Source organism: Podarcis vaucheri (genome assembly GCF_965113315.1).
Source record: "Podarcis vaucheri genome assembly, chromosome: 9".
NCBI classification, from domain to species: domain Eukaryota; kingdom Metazoa; phylum Chordata; class Lepidosauria; order Squamata; family Lacertidae; genus Podarcis; species Podarcis vaucheri.
In genome coordinates, this window is record NC_138767.1 from 76,126,432 (window position 1) to 76,149,326 (window position 22,895).

Genomic DNA, 22,895 nt, shown 5'->3' on the forward strand with positions numbered 1-22,895 from the left:
TCATCCCTGACCATTGGACAAGATTGTCAAGGCTGATGGGGGTCCAGAGTCCAACAACGCACCCAGTCTCATGTTGCACCAAGGGTGACGTAGGGTTTCTCCAGGAATCTGACAACCAGAGATGAAGTTTTGGTTTTGGAAACTCAGGTGCCAAAATCCCCTACAAATGTGGGATTCTGCCTCATGCAAAACCAATCCACAGAGTCCCCAGTTTTCGTTAATTAGGGACAGGTGTTACAGAGAGCAGCCTGAGAACCCATTCCACATGCCTGGCCCAAAGGATCAGCATGGCCTAATCCCACCTAACCTATCAGTGCTGAGGGATGCTCCTTTGCGAGAGACTTCTCTGCAGGGATGAGTCAGGTGGTGAGCTCCTACCCAGAGCTGTCTTTCCCATTGGTTTTGCTGGTGCGTTGTGCCAGGGCGCCGGCCTCTCAGGGGCGCCCCAGTGAGTGGGGGAGCTGCGCGGCTTTCCCTCCTACACACCTGCCAGCTGCGCCCCGTCAACCATATGGTTGGCGGGCATGCAGCTTGCCTCCCAAGCCCCTGTGAGAAGAGAGCGATCCCTGCAGAGGCTTGGGGAAAGGTCGACAACTGGGAAACGGGGAGTGAGGCACCAGAGGGATCTTTGCACCACGGCACCGGATATGCTTAAGACAGCCCTTCTCCCCGAAGACTCAGCTAGTAGTCAGGGTAGACCTCAGCCTTTTCACAGGGTGCTCCCCCACCACCCACAGTGCCAGCCTCTCCTTCCTGCCCACCCACCCCCAACAGCCATGGGGTCCCCGTGGGTCATTCAACCTTACCTGCAGCAATTTGTGACTTTCTGTACCAACACATCTGATGCCTGACCTTTCTAAACAGGCTCCCTGGCAGATTGGGGGCATGTCTAGAGGTCATTCTGCCCAGAGGGGGGATGTATAAGGCAGTGTTTCCCAACCTTTTTTGGGCAAAGGCACACTTGTTTTATGAAAAAAATCTCAAGGCACACCACCATTACAGCCCCGTGACGTCAGCGCGCAGCGTCACGCCGGGAGGGACGCACGAAAGTGTAAGTTTCTTTTTTTTTTTCTCCCCCTTGCCGGGGAACCTCCAAGCTTTGGGGGGGGGGAGGAGGCAGCAAAGCGAGGCAGGAAGGAGAGCGCGGCTTGGCTGGGTGAGCTTTGGCAGGGGCAGGGAATGAGAGCCGCGAGGTGGGCGCTGCGGACGGAGGCGCTGCCCGCCGAGCTCGCAGGCAGCCAGGCAGGCAGACGGCGAGAGCCCCGCGCTGGGCGGCCTCTCCTCGCCGCCGCCGCCCCGCCTCTCGCCGCCCGACTCGCCTGCCTCCCTCCAGGCAACATCTCGCAGCACACCAGGCAACATCTCGTGGCACACTAGTGTGCCGCGGAACAGTGGTTGAAAAACACTGGTATAAGGTAACCTCTACATCATTGACTTTTTTTTCCCCACACACAGAAACGTTGAGTGAAATTTTGCAGAGTTTTTGCACCACGTTACAGGGGTGCACCCCTTGCGGCAACCACATTGTGCAGGCCCTCAGAATGCTAGACAGAGTGGGTAGGAGATCTGGCGACTGGGTCATGGAGATTCTAGACACCTTCCTGATACCTGCTCTTTCCCTCTTCTCAGAAGACTCATCCAAATTAGCAAATTCAGCTCAAGAAGCATTGGGAGCCTTTGTCCTTTGTGCAGCCTGTGGCGATCTACGCTCGATGGCACGGCAGATCATCTGTTGTAAATATACCCCTCAAGTTTCATACCCCTTCCTCAAGAGACTGAATGGAGCATGGCATTCCCTAATAAACTTTTATTAAAGTTTTGGCATGCATTCCCCCCCAAATGGATACTTTCAAGATCAATGGACTCCCACCAGCTGATGCCAATTTGCTTGGGAAGAAGAAAATTACTGGAAATGCAGGTGGAGGGAGGGAGAGAGGAGGTTGGTGCAATGCAAAGACGCTGGTGGAAGCCAACCCTTTGCCATGCATTTGCCATGCACAAGAGCTACCCAGTCTTCCTCCCTGTAAGTGTCATAAACTGGCTGAGTCAGGATGATGCAGAGGGAGGATTGACCAATGACCGGGGGGCGGGTGGGATTGGCTCTGACAAGAGTGGGTGGATCTGCCAGGGAGGATCCTGGGGGTTGGGGCTTCCTCAACCTGCCCTCTCATCTCTGTCCTCTGTGAGTTCTGCCACATTCTTTGTTCCCTGCAAGAAGGGGGGGGGGGGGGCTTGTTGAAGGACGCTGAGGTTGATGGTACTATCCCATTCATCATATAAAAAAGGATGGTGGCTAACAGAACAAAGTCTGGCTGCTACATCCCCAGACAATGCCTGCCTGAATAATGGGCACTCTTAATGGCAACAAGTGAGTTTCCCCAAACTCAGATCAGATCGCCTTGGCTTGGCTTATTCTGTTTCCCGGACAAATTTGAAGCTAGTTTTGGGCTGAGTTCCAAGGCAGTCAAGACTGAATTCCAAACCAGATGTCCCTAGGAAGCGAACATTTCACCCACTGAAATTGATTGGCAGGGGATTAAAGACAGGGAAAGAACAAATTTCTCCACGCAACATGCAGTTGATTTGTGACATTTGCCACCAGTGCCTTTAATAGAGAATTCAACAAATGTATTGGAGTGGAAGTCAATCAACAGCTGCTGGCTCAGTAGAAGACCCATCTTCACAGGCAGTCGTGCTCCACTGTTGCTGGACGAGGGGGCAGCAGCTTAGGAGACCTAATGCCTTTAAGGCCTGTTTGTGGAGCCTCCCCACAGCACTGCAAGAAGCTGGGTGCTGAACCGCTGAGCTGCCTGATCTAGCAGAGTTTGTCTAACATTCTTAAGCCTTCTAGACTTGCATCTGGCTTGGCCCTAAGACTATGGGAAGACCTGTGCAGCAAGCATGCTTTTCCCCTCCAGTGTCTAAATCGGGGTGGAGAACCTTTCTCAGCTCCATGTTCCAGTGGTGGGCAGAGCCATCAGCCCTGGTCTAAATTGTACTGCATGGGAGTCAAGTAGTCCCACCCCAAATTATTTATCTCAATGCTAGTGTCACCCTTTTTTGCATTTAGGAAAAACGGTGACTGGACACCCAGGGATCTTTATGCACAGATATGAATGGACCGGTCAGGCAGCTGCCCACCCCCCTTGAAGGAGGCTCCATGTGTCTTGCCTTGCCCCAGAGGCTAATGGGAATTCCCTCTCCTTTCACAGCTGGGAGTCCAGAGGCCCTAGGGTCAAGTGGATGGGCTTGTCTGGAACCAAGATGAGTTTGAAAGTGGTGTTGATGTCCACTCCCCTCTTGGTCTCAATCTTGAAGCTCTCCAACATCTAGAGAGATGGAAGGAAAAGGGGTCAAGAGAAGCAATTAGTACCAGGGTGTGATCCAAGAGAACAAGTAAGCTTGTGAGGGCACAGTCAGGAGCCCCCAGACTCAGATTTGGAGGTCCATACCCAGGGTAGCAGGTTTTAAATCTCAGAGACTACTACTGTATATATATAGCTCCTTTTTCTATCACTGAAAAGGAAAATACAGATTGTGTCTCCGTATTACTGACAGTAGACCCGAGTCCATGCAATTAGCATAGGGCTGTACATGATTGGTTTCAACTTCTGAACAACTTCTGGATACAGCAGTATGCTCTTGTTGTTTTGTATCAAGATGCCACCTGCCACACCTTTCAGTGGAAAGGTGGGATACAAATTTAAGCTAATAATAAAAAAAAGAATTGGGTGTCATGAGCCTTTTTCAATGGCTCCTTTTTCCATTGCTTTGGTACACCAAAGCAAAGCAGAGCAGTACCATGACTTCCCTTGATCTGGACAAAAGTCTTCTGTGGATGCAGCCTAGAATTGCATTAGCTGTTTTTGCAGCTGCATCACACGGTTGACTCATTATTATTATTATTATTATTATTATTATTATTATTATTATTATTATTATTATTATTAATATCCCGCCCTCCCCAGCCAAAGCCGGACTCAGAGCTGCTAACAACAATAAAAGTAAAAGTAACACAGCATTCTAAAATCAGTTCATTTTAAAATCAATTCAGAATCAAATTAATGGCAACCATTGGGCTAGAGTTCTATGAGGATTACCGAATGAGGGGGTCAGACTGTGCCTTGGCCAAAGGCCTGGTGGAACAGCTCTGTCTTGCAGGCCCTGAGGAAAGATGTCAAGTCCCGCAGGGCCCTAGTCTCTTGTGACAGAGCGTTCCACCAGATTGGGGCCACGGCCGAAAAAGCCCTGGCTTTGGTTGAGGCCAGCCTAACCTCCCTGCATGTTGAGAATGCAGTCTCCTAAGACCCCAAGATCCTTCTCGCATGTCTTGCTACCATCCAGGCATCCCCCATCCTATATTGGTGCACCTGGTTATTCATGTCATGGGGGAGGCAGTTCCAGACTCACATGTATCAGGAAGAGCTGCATCTCTAGCTCAGCAATCCGGCGCCCAAGGCACTGGCGTGGGCCAAAGCCAAAGCCCAGCCCCCGGAAGTACGTGGAGTCTGCCTGCAGCCACCTGTGTGGGTTGAACTGCTCGGGCTTGGTGAAAAACCTGGAATCCCGGCCCATCGCATAAAGTCCTACCTGGACCAATGTCTGTGCAGAGGAGGAAAAGAGTTAGTGAACATATACCAAGTTTTCAGATTTTTCATGTACAGTGGTGCCTCGCAAGACGAAAAGAATCCGTTCTGTGATTCTCTTCGTCTAGCGGTTTTTTTCGTCTTGCGAAGCAAGCCCATTGAAGGATTAGCGGATTAGCGCTATTAGAGCTATTAGCGGCTTTTAGCGGCTTATCTGCTGATCGGATCAGCTGATAAGCGGCTTAGCAGCTTAGAAAAAGGGGGGGAGGGGGGAAAAACCAGCAGGAACTCGCAAGACATTTTCGTCTTGCGAAGCAAGCCCATAGGAGATTCGTTTTGCGAAGCACCTCCAAAACGGAAAACTCTTTCGTCTAGCGAGTTTTCCGTCTTGCGAGGCATTTGTCTTGCGGGGCACCACTGTATGTGGCCCAATGGTGGGTCTAGGAGAGCACAACCAGCTCAGTAACACCAGGCATGGAGCTTTTGGGACACCGCAGCAGGCGCCACAACTATGACGTCCCAGATATGAGCATCAGATTTTGCAGTTGCACAGGATGCCACTGAAATTTGAGATGCCAAAGTCCCCCATTGATGTGACCCTCCTCCAAATTCCCCTTTTGTGATTAGATTAGGCTTGGCTAGGCTCGCTTTATTAAATATATGTTTCCCACTAAAGTCCCTAAGCAAGTCACAACCAAGTAGTAATAATAATGAAAATGAAGCCATCAAGTCACATGAGGATATTTAAAATGGGTTTAATGGTACAATCATATCAATGATGCTGCCCTAAGGCCCAGGAAAACAAAGAAAATCTTTGCTGATCGCTGAATTGCATCATGGCATCATTATCAACACACAGCATCACAACGGTAATGGTAGATCAAAGAATGGTGCCTTTCCAACCTGGTTACTCACCTTGGCAGGAATACAGTAATTCTGAAGAATGATGTCTTGCGCCACGTATCTCTGTAACGTCACTGCGACCGGGTGGAGCCTTCAGGAAAGACCGGGGGGAGACATTCATCCACTCAGCCCTAATCCACTCTGGAGATCTTAACCCCAGAGGCAGTAGCATAGAATTGCAGAACTGGAAGGGACCCATTCCTGCCAACCCCATTTGTTCTTGCTGATCTCCTACCACCACACTTCTCTTCCCTCCTTGCCACCAGCCCAAAGTTAGACTGCAGGCGGCCTCTGGAGCCTGGGTGCTTGCCCCCCTATGTGGCAATCCTTCCACCCTAGACAGGGACCGCCCCATTGCCTGCTGCCCTACCTCAGTGTCTCCTTGATAGCAGCTTTGAGCAGCGGCACAGATTTCAACATCTTCAGGACATCCCCCTGGGAAGACGACCTGGCAGCAAGGATCTCCGACCGCAGCTGCTCCTGCAGGCCAGGAGCCCGGGCCAATTCATACATTGCCCACTGGAGGGTCATTGAAGTCTGGAAGCGCACCAGGAATCAATGGGGAGAGAAGGAAGGAGATACTGAGCTGGCTTCCGTCCCAAATATTTGTACACACTGGATCAATGCCTTCTTCAAACGTATTAGCTGGTTTCATAAAATTTATACACTGCTTGGTTCTAAGATAAATCTCTCAAAGCAGTTTCCAGCAATAAAGCATAAAATTATCAGTAAAAACAATTATTTTAAACAGTCAAAAAAATCAGTGATAGACTAAAAACAGATTAACATTTACATCAACTTTCTAAACCAGGGGTCAGCAACCTTTTTCAGCAGGGGGCCGGTCCACCATCCCTCAGACCTTGTGGGGGGCCGGACTATATATTTTTTTTTGGGGGGGGGAATGAATGAATTCCTATGCCCCACAAATAACCCAGAGATGCATTTTAAACAAAAGCACACATTCTACTCATGTAAGAACACCAGGCAGGCCCCACAAATAACCCAGAGATGCATTTTAAACAAAAGCACACATTCTACTCATGTAAAAACACCAGGCAGGCCCCACATATAACCCAGAGATGCATTTTAAATAAAAGGACACATTCTACTCATGTAAAAACACGCTGATTCCTGGACTGTCTGCAGGCCGGATTGAGAAGGCGATTGGGTTGCATCTGGCCCATGGGCTTTAAGGTTGCCTACCCCTGTTCTAAACATCTGGTGGACTTATCTGAACAAGAATGTTTCCAGCAGTCGCTGAGTAGAGTACAGCGAAGGTGCCTGCCTGATTTCAATAGGCAGGGAGTTCCAGAAAGTCGCACTAAAAAACTGAGTCCTTACAAATGTGAAACAGGTGCTATGTGTCTCCTGTAACAGTTTGGTTTAGAGGCAGGCATTGCTGAGAAATTCAGTTTAGGACTCCTTTAAAGCCAGATTTCTACAACTCACACTTGTTGTCAACAGCCCTGCCAGCATCTCTTACCGTGTCTACACCTCCTGCCATCATCTCTGTGACGCTGGCTTTCGTATCTTCGAGAGGCAGCTTGTTCTGCAGCAAGAGGCTGGACAAAATGCCCGTGTACTCTTGGTCACTTCTCCGTTTCAGGCGGAGGTCTCGGTAGATGTTCTGGATACACTTGTCAGCTGGTGAGACAGAGAGGAAGAAAGTGGGCGCTGTGTCCAGTTCTGGGCACCACAGTTTAAGAAGGATGTTAACAAGCTGGAAGGTGTGCAGAGGAAGGGAACCAAGAGGACCAAGGGTCTGGAAACCAAGACTTAGGCGGAACAGTTGTAGGAGCTGGGGATGTTTAGCCTGGAAAAGAGGAGACTGAGAGGAGGTAGGAGAGCTATCTTCAGATACCTGGAGAGTTGTCACATGGAAGATGGAGCAAGCTTATTTTCTGCTTCTCCAGATGGGAAGACCCAAGCGAATGGATGCAAGTTACAAGAAATGAGATTCTAAGACTGTCTCGCCAGAGTGATGCATGCTCTGGTTATCTCTCGCTACTGCAATGCGCTCTATGTGGGGCTACCTTTGAAGGCGACCCGGAAACTGCAACTAATCCAGAATGCAGCAGCTAGACTGGTGACTGGGAGCAGCCACCGAGACCACATAACACCGGTCTTGAAAGACCTACACTGGCTCCCAGTACATTTCCGAGCACAATTCAAAGTGTTGGTGCTGACCTTTCAAGCCCTAAACGGCCTCGGTCCAGTACAGTGGTACTTCGGCCTACATACGCTTCAGGTTACAGACTCCGCTAACCCAGAAATAGTGCTTCACGTTAAGAACTTTGCTTCAGGATGAGAATAGAAATCGTGCTCTGGCGGCGCAGCAGCAGCGGGAGGCCCCATTAGCTAAAGTGGTGCTTCAGGTTAAGAACAGTTTCAGGTTAAGTACAGACCTCCGGAACGAATTAAGTACTTAACCCAAGGTACCACTGTATACCTGAAGGAGCGTCTCCACCTCCATCGTTCTGCCCAGACACTGAGGTCCAGCGCTGAGGGCCTTCTGGCGGTTCCCTCGCTGCGAGAAGCCAAGTTACAGGGAACCAGGCAGAGGGCCTTCTCGGTAGTGGCACCCGCCCTGTGGAACGCCTTCCCTCCAGATGTCAAGGAGATAAACAACTACCAGACTTTTAGAAGACATCTGAAGGCAGCCCTGTTTAGGGAAGCTTTTAATGTTTAATAGGTTATTGTATTTTAGTGTTTTGTTGGAAGCTGCCCAGAGTGGCTGGGGAAACCCAGCCAGATGGGTGGGGTATATTTAATAAATTATTATTATTATTATTATTATTATTATTATTATTATTATTATTTGCATTTCATAGGCCATTGTGAGAATAGGATGCTACATTACTGTAGACGGGCCATCGGTCGGATCCAGGAGGCTCTTTTTCTGTTCTTACTGTTCTTTTACAGTTAACGAAAAGCATTTCCAAATAAATAAAGACCTCACTGTGTGACCTTGGAGAACACTGCATGGATAGCACAGGGCGAAACGGATAAATGGCCATATGTCAGCTTTTGATGTTTACACGTTCCTAGATGTAGCCTTGATGCCGAAGGCAAGCTGGGGCTCTGAGGCTCCCTTGCTCTGCCCCCCTCCCCTCCTCCTCCAACTGCTCAGACACCATTCCTGTGATTCATTGAAGCACCTCAAAGGCCTTCTTTCCCACCCCTCCACCCCCAGGTGGAACTTGGAGCTACTCTTTGCCATGTTGCTCTTTTGGGTTTGGGGGACCTGTGGCCCTCCAGATGTCCCTAAGCAACTCCTCCCATCATCCCTGGCCACTGCCACTGCCTCTAGTAGAAACTGGAGGGCCAGCAGTTTTCCACTCCTCCTCTCATTTTTACAATCAATGGGAAATGAACATCTCTGGCCCGGTGTGACGGACAGCTGAGCCAGACCAGTGTCTGGTGATGCCATGCCTTGGAATTCCACCCGAGGGCTGGACCCTCTCTCTGATTGGCTGTCAAGACAGCCAGTCAAGGCGGGGCAGAGCCATCACTGGGAGGGAGAATAAAAGGAGCCGTTTTGAGGGAGAGGGAGATGGTTTAAGAGGGAGCTGTAGGGAAGGTTGGCTCTGGTCTGTGTGTGTAACATCCACCCAGAGGAAAACACCTATTGGTAGAGAAAGGAGTCTGGAAATAAGCAGAGCATCAACCATCTAGGAACCTGTAACACCTAATGGAAGAGCAATGACTGAAATAAGCCACTGAAGTTTAAAAGAAGCTGTGCATTTACTACCTTGTTCAGAATACAGTCACTAGATTTAGTATATTTATTAACAAGTTATCTGTTTCCTGAAAGACCTTGATCTCGTGACACTTCATTTGTTTTACCAGCTTTTGTTTTGTAAAATAAATCAGAGTCAGATAAAATAAATCCGAGAACTCTTTTCTAGTTGTAGATATTTCCCTCAGAGTGGATGTGTTCTTGAACTCTGGTAATCACAGAATCTTAGAACTAGTGTTGCAAGGGATCCCAGAGGTCTTCTAGCCCAATCTGCTACACTGCAGGAAAGCAACTAAAGCAACATGTTTCTTGCTGAGCTGAATGAAGGAAAGAGAGAACTCTGAGCATTTTTAAGGACTAGCCTAGTGTGCAAAGGTAAAACTTGCATTTCCCACTCTGCCCCATCCATGGCTGGCATGTGACCCCTAGGAGGTTGCCTAGAAGGTAACCTCCCAGGTTGCCAGGTTCTAGGTTGCCTAGAAGGTAACCTAGAAGGCCCTTGGCCTTAGAAAGGTGCCCCATCCTTGGGGATCCATGTAAACACATGCTCACCATGCTTGAAGATGATGTCCCAGGCCTTCACATGGTCCAGCCAGATCTTGGAGTTGATCCTGCGCAGAAGGCTCGGCGGGAGATACAGCATCGGCGAGGTAGTGTTGAACATCAGGGTTACGGCATCGATGAACTGCTGGCTCTCTGGGTCAATGACATCCTGCAGGAGTCCCAGGCGGGTACCGTACAGGACATTGCACACCGCTGGGCGAAAGGGCAGAAGGAGAAAATGAATCCCTGCTGTACAGAAATGCCCCATACTCTGTCCACTTGGGGGTGGGAGTCAAATGGGTAGCACTTTGGCTGCACATCCCACAGAGGACCCTTGGGGTCCCTTCCATCCCTACAATTCTACGACATCCTGTGGCTGGGTGTCGTTGCACAATGGACTTTAAGATCTCAAGATCATAAGAAAAGCCTTGGCCCAGCAACCTCTTCTCACAGTGGCTGAACAGTTGACTGTGGGGACCCCACAAGGCCAGACCAGAGCATAAGAAGAATAAGAAGAATAAGAATATCTTTATTGTCATTGCCCCCTTCGGGGACAACAAAATTACTTGACTGCTCCATAAAAACACTAATTAAACAATACAGTATAATACAGCAAGGGAGATTAGATGACTTTCAAAGTCCGGGCTTCCCATTCAGGGCCGAGATCGCTCTGGAGAAGAAGCTGTTCTTAAGACGACTCGTTCTTGTCTTCATCGACCTGTATCTCCGTCCCGATGGCAAGAGCTCGAAGAGACAGTGACCAGGATGCGATGGATCTTTTACTATGTCCAGTGCCTTCCTATGGCACCTTGTGGCATAAATCTGCTCTAAGGTGGAGAGTGGGCAGCCAACAATGCTCTCTGCTGCCTTAACAACTCTGCACAACCCCATCCTGTCCTGGACAGTACAGCTTCCGTACCACACACATAAGCCATAAGTGAGCACGCTCTCAATGGCACAGTGATAGAAGGCAAGCAGCAGTTTCTGCGGAAGATGGTTTTTCCTTAGTATTCTCAAAAAGTACAGTCTCTGCTGCGCCTTCTTCACAAGCCCCCTTGTGTTGACACTCCAGGACAGATCCTCTTGTAATTCAATGCCCAGAAATCTGAACGTTGTTACCCTCTCCACACAGACCCCATCAATCAAAAGTGGCTGGATGTTGCTCTTCTGTCTCCTGAAGTCCACCACAAGCTCCTTTGTCTTCCTTGTATTTATGAGCAAGTTGTTAGCTCTGCACCACTCTGTCAGCCTGTCATAACAGCAGCTCTCCCCTCCTGCGCTTTCCACAACCAGTATTTGGAAGCAATGCTGCCTTCAACTGTTAAGGTAGAGCAGAGCCATAGTGGCTCGTAGTCACTGACAACCCTCTCCTCCTCCATGGGTTTCTCTAATCCTCTTTTCAAGCCATCACATGTTGGTAGCCATCGCTGCCTACTGTGGGAGGGAGTTCCACAGTTCAACTATGCATTCAGGGCCAGTCCTACAGTGAGGCAAAGTGGGGCAGCAGATGCTGAGGTAGCAGAAGAGGCCAGAGATGAGTGATGTGTGGCTTGCCCTGTAGTGGAAGACAGTGGCCTATGGAAGGCTTCTGCATGTGCCCTGCGGGAGGGCGCCATCTTGTCTTTTACCTCAGCAGCACCATAGCCAGGCGGATGAGTGAATGGGAAACTTTTTGGAAAACATGAATTTTAGGGCATGTTACACAATTGAAGAAAATATGGTGAAAATGCCATCAAAACTCTCCAAGGTGTATAAAAATATTTCAGACAAATGTTGGCGGTGTGGAGATATGTACCATATGTGGTGGACGTGCCGAAAAATTAAAGAGTTCTGGAACCTCATCTATGATGAGATGAAAAAGATCTTTAACTTATCATTTGCAAAGAAGCCAGAAGCATTTCTACTTGGAATTTTAGGCAGTGATATCCCCAAAAATATAAGAGAAATCTTTTTATATGCAACAGCCACTGACCAGTTATTAATTGCATCGAACTGGAAAGGGGGGAAAGTACCAACAGTAAGGGAATGGCAGAATAAGTTATTAAACTATGCAGAATGGGCTCAATTGACAGGTAGATTAAGGGGAAATATAAAACAATCATTCACACAAAAATGGGATATGTTCAAGAAATACCTACAAAAATATAACAATGACATAACATCTATGGCAGCATTTGAATGACCCTTGTGTAAATTAAATACTACTAAGCAAGAAAAAACAGTACACTATGTTATAAGAAAGTACTAGAAATTATAGTAAGAGTGAGGTAAGAAGTATAAGTACATTCAATGTCGTAAATGTAACTTACATCAGGAAATGACGGGAAGTCTGTTTTCATATACCGTATTTTTCGCTCTATAACATGCACCCGACCATAACACGCACGTAGTTTTTAGAGGAGGAAAATCCGTAGGCATGCCACCCGTAGGCATTCCCTCCATAACACACACAGACATTTCCCCTTACTTTTTAGGAGGAAAAAAGTGAGTGTTATGGTGCAAAAAATACAGTAATTTAGTTTATTGGATTTTTTACTTTGGTTTATTTTTGTTTAGTTAGAAATTATAAAAAAGAGCATGTACAAATACAAGTTTGAATCAATATTTAATGGTATAATTATTTAAGGCTGTACATGTACCTACGATTGTGTGTGGATGTAAAATAAGAAGAAGATGATTTATAAAGGTAAAGCATAAAAGGACGCCTGACCATTAGGTACAGTCGTGGCCGACTCTGGGATTGTGGTGCTCATCTCACTTTACTGGCCGAGGGAGCCGGCGTACAGCTTCCGAGTCATGTGGCCAGCATGACTAAGCCACTTCTGGCAAACCAGAGCAGCGCACAGAAACGCCGTTTACCTTCCTGCTGGACCGGCGCCTATTTATCTACTTGCACTTTGACGTGCTTTTGAACTGCTAGGTTGGCAGGAGCAGGGACCGAGCAACGGGAGCTCACCCCATCGCGGGGATTCGAACCGCCGACCTTCTGATTGGCAAGTCCTAGGCTCTGTGGTTTAACCCACAGCACCACCCATGTCCCCAACTTACATTGGGAAATGACAGGAAGTCTGTTTTCATTTAATTTAGTTTATTGGATTTTTTACTTTGGTTTATTTTTGTTTAGTTAGAAATTATAAGAAAAGAGCATGTACAAATGCAAGTTTGAATCAATATTTAATGGTATAATTATTTAAGGCTCTACATGTACCTACGATTGTGTGTGGATGTAAAATGAGAAGAAGAAGAAGAAGAAGAAGAAGAAGAAGAAGAAGAAGAAGAAGAAGAAGATTAAGAAGATTTATAGGGAACAGAAAAAGAGAAGAAGAACATAAGAAAAGTATGATGGATCAGGCCAATGGACCCCAAGGAGAAACCCATAAGCAGTGGAAGACCAACACACTCCACTCCTGTGGCTTCCAGCAACTGGTATTTGGAAGCCATGCTGCCACTGACAGTGGAGGAATCTGTATCCTCTCTCAAGCCACCGCTTATTCCTGGAATCATAGAACAACAGAGTTGGAAGGGACCCTGGGGGTCATCTTGCAACCCTTCCTGCAATATATTCCCTCCCATGGAGCCCCCTTGCCCACTCACACTCCAGAGCAAACCGGAACAGCTCGTTGCTGAGGTCAGCCGTCCATTTCCCCTGCCCACTTCTTTGGATCTGTGTGTGCACTCTCCGGACAAAATCTTCCCCCACCTCGTTCAGGAGAGGCACAAAGTGATCAGTCATCTTGAGGGACAGGGCCTCCCTGTTGATGACCAGGCGGTCATGGCGCCAACTCTCGCCACTCCTAAGCGGGTGGAAGAGAAACAGAAGGATCAGTGAGGAGAGATCCCAGGGAAATGCAGAAGAAATGTATGCAGGGTCTTACATCATTTCATATTACCGTATTTTTCGCTCTATAAGACGCACCAGACCATAAGACGCACCTAGTTTTTGGAGGAGGAAAACAAGAAAAAAAATATTCTGAATCTCAGAAGCCAGAACAGCAAGAGGGATTGTTGCGTAGCGAAAGCAGCGACCCCTCTTCCTGTTCTGGCTTCTGGGATAGTTGTGCAGCCTGCATTCGCTCCATAAGACGCACACACATTTCCCCTTACTTTTTAGGAGGGGAAAAGTGAGTCTTATAGAGCAAAAAATACGGTACTTATTTATTTCATGACATTTATCACTGTAAAAAGAAAACCCTCAAAACAGGTTTCTTTTAATAAGAAGATAAAGCAACAAAATTCATAATAAGGAGAATTAATAAAAGTGTAAGACTTTCAAGATGTTAAAATAAAAGTAGACTAAAAACAGGTTAAAAGTTGCACCAACTATCTAAGCATCTGGGTAGGCTTGTCTAGACAAGAATGTTTTTAGCCAGCACCAAAAAAAGTCCAGTAAAGGCATTTGCTTGGTATCCATTGGCGGGGAGTTCCAAAGTGTAGGTGCTGAAAGGTGGAGGTCTTGTGAAAGCGGAGAGGGTATTATTTGGCACCTGTAACAGGGGCAGTTCTGCCCATCGAAGTGATCAAGTGGGGTAAGGCATCATCTAGAGGGACAGTGCCTCCTTGATCCCGGGGAATAATCCCTGGAGATCTCAGCGAATAAACTGATCCCAAGTTTACACTAATAGTAATTACCTGGACTTCCAATAAGTGTTAGTGAACAGAATTTATAGGAAGTCCAGCGACTGCATGGAGAGGGACTCCGGACCTCTGTGACCTCCTCATCTGAATGTCAAAAGGGGTCAGATTCACCCAAAAGGGGTCAGATTCACCCACAGGAATATTTTCAACTCCCCCCTGTAAGTTATTAATAATTGGGTTTCAGAGTTGAATGGTCCTCACTCCTAACCCTTTGACATGCTGGTTGGGGCTGGCAGGAGTTAGTATCCAAAGCAGTGGTTAGGGAAGGCAGCAATGAGCTGGATGTCCATCAACATCAATAGATCTACTCTGAGTAGGACTCAAACATAATACTTCCCAGTGGCTGGCGGTCACCATTAAAATGGGCCCCAAAGTGGAAGTTACAGGAATTACCAGTGATTGAGGACTGGCAGGCAAAGATGATGGACTTTGCAGAATCGGCCAAACTGACCTGCAGGATTCGAGACCAGGACGATCAAAAATCTCAAAGGGACTGGAGTAAATTTATTGTATATTTGAATAATAATTGCAAAAATCTGAAGACCCTAGCAGGACTGAAATAAATCCTACAGCGTGGACAACAGGCTAAAGAGCTAAAGTGCAAGATAGGATTTGGAAGTGGAAAACCTGCTGAAGTGAGGGAGGGAAGCCACGGGCTTGGCAAAGCTGAAAGTAAATGTGTGTGTTACTGTATTGTTAAAATACTGTTTAAGGAGAAAAATAATAAAAATCTATTTAAAAATAAATAAATAAAATGAACAGTCCTCCCCTAAGATTTCCTGCAGATTCCCTATGTATGCTTTTCTGCAGTTATTCCCCACCCCTGTAGATTCCCTGGTCACAAAATGCCCTCTTGCCACCAACACATCACACAGGCCTTACTTGAGAAGCACTCCGTATGCCTTATTGCGGAAGTCGCGATAGGCCGTCCAAGGTGGTACCATGAACCTCTCTGGGTACACGCCTTCCGCTTTAAAGAGCAATGCTGCATCCTCCGGATCAATGATGTTGACGCTTTCGTAGGTGCCCAGCTTCTCCCTGCAGCAAGAGCAACGAGGAACATGGGTGAATTGCAACTGCTCACCACCCAGGCCTTCTCTTTTCTGGAGGAAGAACGTAAGGAGAGACTGCTGGCTCAGGCCAATGGCCCACCTAGTCCGTCCTCCTGCTCTTGGAGTGGCCCGCCAGTTGTGCCAGTGGGGAACCCACAAGTAGGACCTGGGCACAAGAGCATCACGCTCTGCTTCTGTGTTTTCCAGCCACTGGTGTTCAGAAGCGCTGCTGCCTTCAGCCTTGGAGGCAGAACAGAGCCAGCCATCACGGCTTGCAGCACTTGGCAGCTGCGTCCTTCACCAACTAGTGTCATGCAAGAAGGAGAAAAGCCTTTCTCCATGCCAGGCATAATTTTAGAAACTTCCATCATGTCAGCTCCTACTTGCCTTTTCAGCAAGTAACGCAAAAGTGTAGCAGCAGAAGACCCAGCATCAAACAGACTGATGATGCTATAATTCCTGCACTGCAGGGAGTTGCACTAGATGACGCTTAGGTTCCCTTCCAACTCTACAATTCTATGTCTCACTTGACAGTCCTCTGTTTAAAAGACTGTCAAGAGCATGGGTCGGCAAACTAAGGCCCACGGGCCAGATCAGGCCCAATTGCCTTCTGGATCCAGCCCGCGGATGGTCCGGGAATTGCCACGTGGTTCGTCAGCTGGCACGTTCTTTCCCTTTCCCTCACACGGCATCGGCGTCTCCTCCCTCCCTCCTCCTGGCTTCTCCCCGCCCTGCCTAGAGGAGGAAGGGGGTGGGCTTTGTTGGTGCCAGCAGCAGCAGCGCTTGAGTGGCTGCGGTTTTAAGCAGCCCCTCTCCAGAGCCCTTTTGCTCTCCGCTCATCGTTCCTCCGCCACCGCCGCTGCCACCAGTCCCTGCTGCTCACAAGACACAGGTAAGCAGTCACCAGGGCTCTTGCATCATTCCCCCCCCCAAAAAAAAATATAGTCCGGCCCACCACAAGGGCTGAGGGACAGGGGACTGGCCCCCTGCTGAAAAAGTTTGCTGACCCCTGGTCAAGAGGGCAAGGTTCCTCTGTTCAAAAGGTTCAAGGCCAATTTAAAGACAAGACAGTGAGAGAGCAGAAGTTACCTGTTCACAGTTAGCAGGTGTAACCAAACAATTAAACCCCTGTGTTGCAAACAATTATCAGTAATATCCAAGGCAACACGATGACCAAGTACAACAATGCAATATCAATATAAACTCTTTGTATAGTCTATACGGAATATTAAACAATATGAGAAACCAAATAAACAGAAATCATATAAATCTCTGAAAATCACTAAATGTGCACTCTCTTGAATTGGATTCTCTTGAAAACATAGAACCAAATAAACATAAGTCTCTGAAAGTCTTAGTAGACTATGCAAGTCTCTGAAAGAAGCAATGGGTCAGATTCTTATCTGATGAAAACAAGCCATTAAAGCTTTGTTTTATGACATCCAACACTGCCGAAGTGGTCCACAAACAGACATAGTGAACAGTGATTCCGGATATAAGACTTTCAGAGACTTTTATGACTTATGTTGCCTTGGATATTACAGTTAGCAGGTGGACAGCAGACTGACTGAGCTGGCAGACAGGTCCTCTGGCTACAGCCTTTTGAAATGAATTCCTGTTAACATTATGATACCTGCTATTTCATTCTCTGATGCGCTAATTGTCCTGAAGCAGCACAGTTAACCTATGGAACTCCCTCCTGCAAGAGGCTGTGATTGCCACAAATTTGGGTGGCTGCAAAAAGGGATTAGACACATTCATGGAGAAGGAAAGGGCTATCGATGGCAGCTAGTCGGGATTGCTATGTTCTGACTCTACAGTTGGAGGCACAATGTTTCTGAATACCAGGGGCTGGAAATCACGGGAGGAAAAGGGGTCCTGTGCTGAAATCCTGGTTTCAGGTTTCACATAATGGGCCACTGGAAGAACAGGGAGCGAAACTAAGATGGGCTCCTCTTGTCCTGATCCAGAAGGCTCTTATGTTCTTAAGCAAAAAGCAAAAAACAAAAACCACACCAAAATTCCTGGCAGTAAATTGTATTTGATGGAACAATCATTTTGAAACACCCTGTTCTGCTGAGGCCAAAAATATTTTTATTAACTTATCTGAAAGATACACACCATCTCTAAAGACAGGGTGAGAGTAAGGAGCAAGGATTTGATGTGCAAAGTAAAAAGGTAAAGGACCCCTGGATGGTTAAGTCCAGTCAAAGGCGACTATGGGGTTGCAGTGCTCATCTCACTTTCAGGCCAAGGGAGCCGGCATTTGTCCACAGACAGCTTTCTGGGTCATGTGGCCAGCAGGATTAAACCGCTTCTGGCACAACAGGACACCCTGATGGAAACCAGAGTGCACAGACTTGCACTAGTGTGCTTTTCAAACTGCTAGGTTGGCAGAAGCTGGGACAGAGCAACAGGAGCTCATCCCGCTGTGCAGATTCAAACCACCGACCTTCCGATCGACATACCTAAGATGTTCAGTGGTTTAGAACAGAGCACCACCCATATCTTCCTCTATGCCATGGGTAGGCAAACTAAGGCCCAGGGGTTGCGGCCCCATCACCTTCTAAATCCGGCCCACGGATGGTCCAGGAATCAGCATGTTTTTACATGAGTAGAATGTGTCCTTTTATTTAAACTGCATCTCTGGGTTATTTGTGGGGCATAGGAATACGTACATATATTTTTTTCAAAATACAGTGATACCTCAAGTTAAGTACTTAATTTGTTCCGGAGGTCCGTTCTTAACCTGAAGCTGTTCTTAACCTGAAGCACCACTTTAGCTAATGGGGCCTCCTGCTTCTGCTGCACCGCAGCTGCACAATTTCTGTTCTCCTGAAGCAAAGTTCTTAACCTGAGGTACTATTTCTGGGTTAGCGGAGCTGTAACCTGAAGTGTATGTAACCACTATATAGTCCGGCCACCCACAAGGTCTGAGGGACAGTTGACCGGCCACCTGCTGAAAAAGTTTGCTGACTCCTGCTCTATGCAAAGTAGGGGCTGGGCAGGCAAGTGCTCTCTCTTAAGGAAAACATACGCAAAACAATGGGAACTTTGGGCAACCCAGTCAGATAAGTGGGATATATATATATATATATATATATATATATATATATTCATATTCCCCTAGATCAGGGGTCTGCAACCTTTAAGACAAAAAGAGCCACTTGGACCCGTTTCCGAAGGAAAAAAAACCTGGGAGCCGCAAAACCATTGCAACATTTAAAGCATGTGCGCCGCTGCCCTCCGAACTGACAGCGGGCAGGAAGGTGACGTTGGGACGGTGCGTGACTAACGCACGCACCGCCCCCATGCGACGTCACAGCCAGTACAGCGCCCGCCACAGTGGGGAGTGTCGGGGCGCACAATGCGCCTCCTCCCCTTGCTAGTATCCGCCCCGGAGCCGCGGCAAAGCTGTAAAAGAGCCACATGCAGCTCCGGAGCTGCGGGTTGCAGACCCCTGCCCTAGATCTAAGATGTCCAACAAAGGGCAAACAAGGAATCAGGTCTGAATGAGGACGGGCAATGTTTAAAGATCTTTGGAATAGTAAGCAGATGGCAAGGAGCTGCAATGGTTTTTCGGTCTTCTAAGAGAGCACATTCTTGGTCTTCTTGATATACAAAATCAAAACCAGAAAAAAAAAATCAAATAAAACAAACTCTGCAAACTGAGCAAGCTGATTTAAACATTTCCCCTCTGTAAATGGGTGGCTGCTTAATGGCATTGCCAGAAAAGAGGACAGTTTTGCATACTGTTTGCTAATTGATATGTATAGCTATAACCACACACAAACACACAGAGAGAGATTTATACAATGCCAAAGTCAACAAATAAAGTCAGTTAAGATGCAAAAAAATCACAGAGTAGCTTAATCAATTCTCAGTTAAACAATTAAAAGAGCCGAGTGATATGTTAGTTAAACAGAAAGAACAAAAATAAGACATGTTCAGAATTATATTCAATTCTTACTCAGAGTATACTGGTTGAAATTAGCCATGGCTCTCAGGTCTCCTCTAAGTAAATGTTAGTTGAACATAACTCACAGTTATAATTGGAATTGTCACAATAATTACAATTGTCAAAGGGCCAGCCAGTTTGGGCCAGACTTTCCTTTGGGTCAGTGAGATTCCAGGCTAACAGCTCAGGGGTGAAAGAAATAGCTTTTTGCGTGACCCACTGAAGAGGACAATAACACCATACAATTCAAAACGGCAACATTTAATTGCACATTTGTTCAAAATCGAGTTAAAACTATTTAGCTGAACTCACCAAAATTGATGACAAACCTTTCAAAGTCTGAAGCTCATTCACAGCTCCAGCGCCCACCCATAGCTGTCAACTGTTCCCTCTTTTTTAAGGGAAATTCCCTTATTCCGAATAGGATTCCTCGCAAGAAAATGGAAAAGTTGACAGCTATGCGCCCTTGCCTCTTAGCGCACCCCGGGCGATCCCGCTGCCACCTCCTGCTTTGTGAACCAAGCATCTAAAGGACAATGGGAGCACATTTCCCCACCAAAGTGGCCTGGGAACTGTAACTTATCCCTCACCTAGCACTGCGCCCAGCACTCATCGCAAACTACAGTTCCCAGGAATTGGAGCGGAGGGCCCGGGGTTGATGTGCTTTAAACAGCAGCCTAGTCTTAAGTGGTCCCGTGAGCAAATCCAATCCTTTTTTTTCTGGGGGAAAGCGCGGGGGGACGCGAACCCGTAAACGTTTTGTGAATCTAAATGCACCTGGGAAGGATGCGGAGGAAGCGGCGGCGGCAGGAGGGGAGAGGCAGGAAGGAAGCGGCCACCTGCGAGCTCCGCGGTCCTCTGATCCTCTGGCCTTGGGCGCCCCCGCCAAAAGCTCCCTCCCCTTGGAGATGCGCCCTGCGCCCTGCGCCCCTTCCCCTTCCTTCTCCTATTTCACTAATTTTCTCTCTCTTCTTCCCACCCCAGTTGAAAGTATCTGTCAATGTCTGGTCGTCGTCCCCCTCTGTTTTACCATTTATTTTTGGATACAGGAAGGCTTTTGGAAGGACCTAAATTCCGCTTATTTTCTGGATATTTAAGAAAAAAATTATGTGGTCCTTAATAATAAGTTATTTCTTTCTTTCTCCTTTTTTTGGCAGAACCACAAATTCTGGTCTGAGAATTTGTGTTTTCCCCTCTGGGTTTCCCTTTTTTTAAAAAAAAAAAAAAAAAAAGCCATGTTTTAGAATAAGCCTTCTCTGTCCTGTCCATTTATTTATTTCCCCCGATTTGAACTATAAAAAGGTGATTTCTTTGAGTGAAAAGGAAAGTACCCCTTAAGCATAATTTTTTTAGGAAAAAAAGCAATGAGCAAATTTTTTCAGAAAGCCCAAGGAGCTGGTAAAAATGAGAGAGGGTGGAACATATCAGCCAAAAGAGACCCCCCCCCCCTTACCTGTAGATTGGCCCAAATTGCTGGAACTTCTTTACCATGATGTTGTGGACATTGTGGAAGCCGTCTTCCTTCCAGAAGTGGTACAGGTTGAGCCAGTTGTTCTTCCAGTGGCCAGGTAATTGGTCAAATGGCCTGCCCACTTTCTCCCGTAGAGGAGAGGGGTGCAACTCTCCGGAAGCTGCGTGAACTCTGCGGTGGCCCAGAGGCTGGGTCGTTTCAGACCAGTATAAGATCCTCAAGCTGCTGGGGATGCCCAAACCAGGGAGGCATAAACCATGCCTGCCTTGCATTGCAGCAGTAGGGAATAAAAGGAAAAAGGACGAGAGAACAAAGCAGCCAGAGGAGAAATCCTTTGGAAGTGATGCAAGTTCTCCAAAGGTCAGGCTCTTATAGCAGCTGGGCTGCCGTCTCAAGGATGCCGAACGCCCAGTGGCTTTTGGCTTGAAATCCCAGCCCATTTGCCCGCCCCCTTTATGATATTATTCATTTGAACAAGGAATAAAGACATCTGAAGGCAGCCCTGTTTAGGGAAGCTTTTAATGTTTGATGTATCACAGTATTTTAATATTCTTTTGGAAGCCGCCCAGAGTGGCTGGGGAAACCCAGCCAGATGTGTGGGGTATAAATAATAAATTATTATTATTATTATTATTATTATTATTATTATTATTATTAAGTCTTTTGGCTAACATAACGTGTAACTTTAAAGGCAAGTACACACGAGATAAACCAAAACAAATAATGGGTAAGTACGGTAATTCTAAAGACGTAATTCTAAAGTAATTCTAAAGTAATTCTTAAGGGACGCGGGTGGCGCTGTGGATAAAACCGCAGAGCCTAGGACTTGCCGATCGCATGGTCGGCGGTTCGAATCCCCGCGGCGGGGTGAGCTCCCGTTGCTCAGTCCCAGCTCCTGCCCACCTAGCAGTTCGAAAGCACCCTTAAGTGCAAGTAGATAAATAGGTACCGCTTTGTAGCGGGAAGGTAACGGCGTTTCCGTGCGCTGTGCTGGTGCTGGCTCGCCAGAGCAGCTTCGTCACGCTGGCCACGTGACCCGGAAGTGTCTGCGGACGGCGCTGGCTCCTGGCCTCTTAAGCAAGATGGGCGCGCAACCCCAGAGTCGGACACGACTGGCCCATATGGGCAGGGGTACCTTTACCTTTTTAATTCTAAAGACAAGCAGATTCACTGATGGCGATGAGAATGAATCGTAAAGGAAGCAGAAACCTTTTGCATTTTAAATCTAGACCTTAGGAACGGTTTCCTTGAAACGAAGGTCACTGGAGACAGATGGCATTTTCGTTGCTGCAAGGTTTATTTAAACATATACAAGCTGAACGTAACATTGGAAACCTTTTCTAAAGCATTTCAGATGCAGAAAATCAGAGGGCTGGGTGGGTAATTCCGTTACTAAAATTATATTGCACTCATATATCAAAGCCCCAAAAGACAAGCAATGGTCCAAATGGAATATCCTTGCAACAGAGTCCTATTTATTAGAATAGAAATTGTTAATAGCTGGAAATCACAGGATAGCACACAGAGAACAATTTTGGAAGTCTGGAAGTACAGAGGTGAGGTCTTTATTCCAGGCTTTCCCCCAATAATCCCATCACATGAACATCCAGGCTTTTAGCTGAAGGATAGGGAAAGAAGCATTAATGCATTAAAAGAAATTAATTTTATTAACTTGCAAGATTTATATACAGTAGTAAAAAGATAAAGGTAAAGGACCCCTGACAGTTAAGTCCACTCACAAACGACTCTGGGGTTGCGGCGCTCATCTCACTTTACTAGCCAAGGGAGCCTATGTTTGTCCAGAGACAGTTTTTCCGGGTCATGTGGCCAGCATGACTAAGCCGCTTCTGGCGAAACCAGAGCAGCGCATGGAAACGCCGTTTACCTTCCCGCCAGAGTGGCACCTATTTATCTACTTGCACTTTGACGTGCTTTCAAACTGCTATGTTGGCAGGAGCAGGGACCGAGCAACGGGAGCTCACCCCGTCGCGGGGATTCGAACCGCTGA

The 22,895-nt window shown here is 47.2% G+C and overlaps 3 protein-coding genes across 5 annotated transcripts in view; 2 read left to right on the top strand and 1 right to left on the bottom strand.

Moving 5' to 3' along the window:
• CCDC33 (coiled-coil domain containing 33) overlaps window positions 1-1,840 on the top strand; it is a 154,042-nt gene extending 152,202 nt beyond the window's left edge. For all 3 annotated transcript variants that reach the window (XM_082237375.1, XM_082237374.1, XM_082237376.1), the window contains one exon: window positions 1,630-1,840. Coding sequence is in view for 2 of the 3 variants with exons in the window: in XM_082237374.1 (XP_082093500.1) it covers window positions 1,630-1,647 (18 nt within the window). In the remaining variant the exon portion in view is untranslated. The remainder of the gene's footprint in view (window positions 1-1,629) is intronic.
• Window positions 1-22,895, top strand: part of LOC309540538 (uncharacterized protein) — a 135,431-nt gene that overhangs the window by 106,711 nt on the left and 5,825 nt on the right. The window lies entirely within an intron of this gene.
• CYP11A1 (cytochrome P450 family 11 subfamily A member 1) lies at window positions 2,579-21,265 on the bottom strand. The gene is made up of 9 exons (XM_082237411.1): window positions 20,870-21,265; window positions 15,289-15,444; window positions 13,366-13,565; window positions 9,781-9,984; window positions 6,973-7,133; window positions 5,860-6,026; window positions 5,502-5,580; window positions 4,411-4,602; window positions 2,579-3,329 (listed from the first exon to the last, which is right to left on the bottom strand). Exons 1-9 carry the CDS (start codon window positions 21,157-21,159, stop codon window positions 3,207-3,209), a joined length of 1,572 nt encoding a protein of 523 aa, XP_082093537.1. The 5' UTR covers window positions 21,160-21,265; the 3' UTR covers window positions 2,579-3,206.

Excerpts from the sequence above, each read along its gene's own strand:
- CYP11A1 (XM_082237411.1), bottom strand. The coding sequence starts at position 21,159 with ATGCAAGGCAGGCATGGTTTATGCCTCCCTGGTTTGGGCATCCCCAGC. Across the intron at positions 6,027-6,972 it reads TGGCAGGAGGTGTAGACACG|ACTTCAATGACCCTCCAGTG; the intron begins GTAAGAGATGCT and ends GTGCGCTTCCAG. Across the intron at positions 5,581-5,859 it reads GCTATCAAGGAGACACTGAG|GCTCCACCCGGTCGCAGTGA; the intron begins GTAGGGCAGCAG and ends TCTTTCCTGAAG.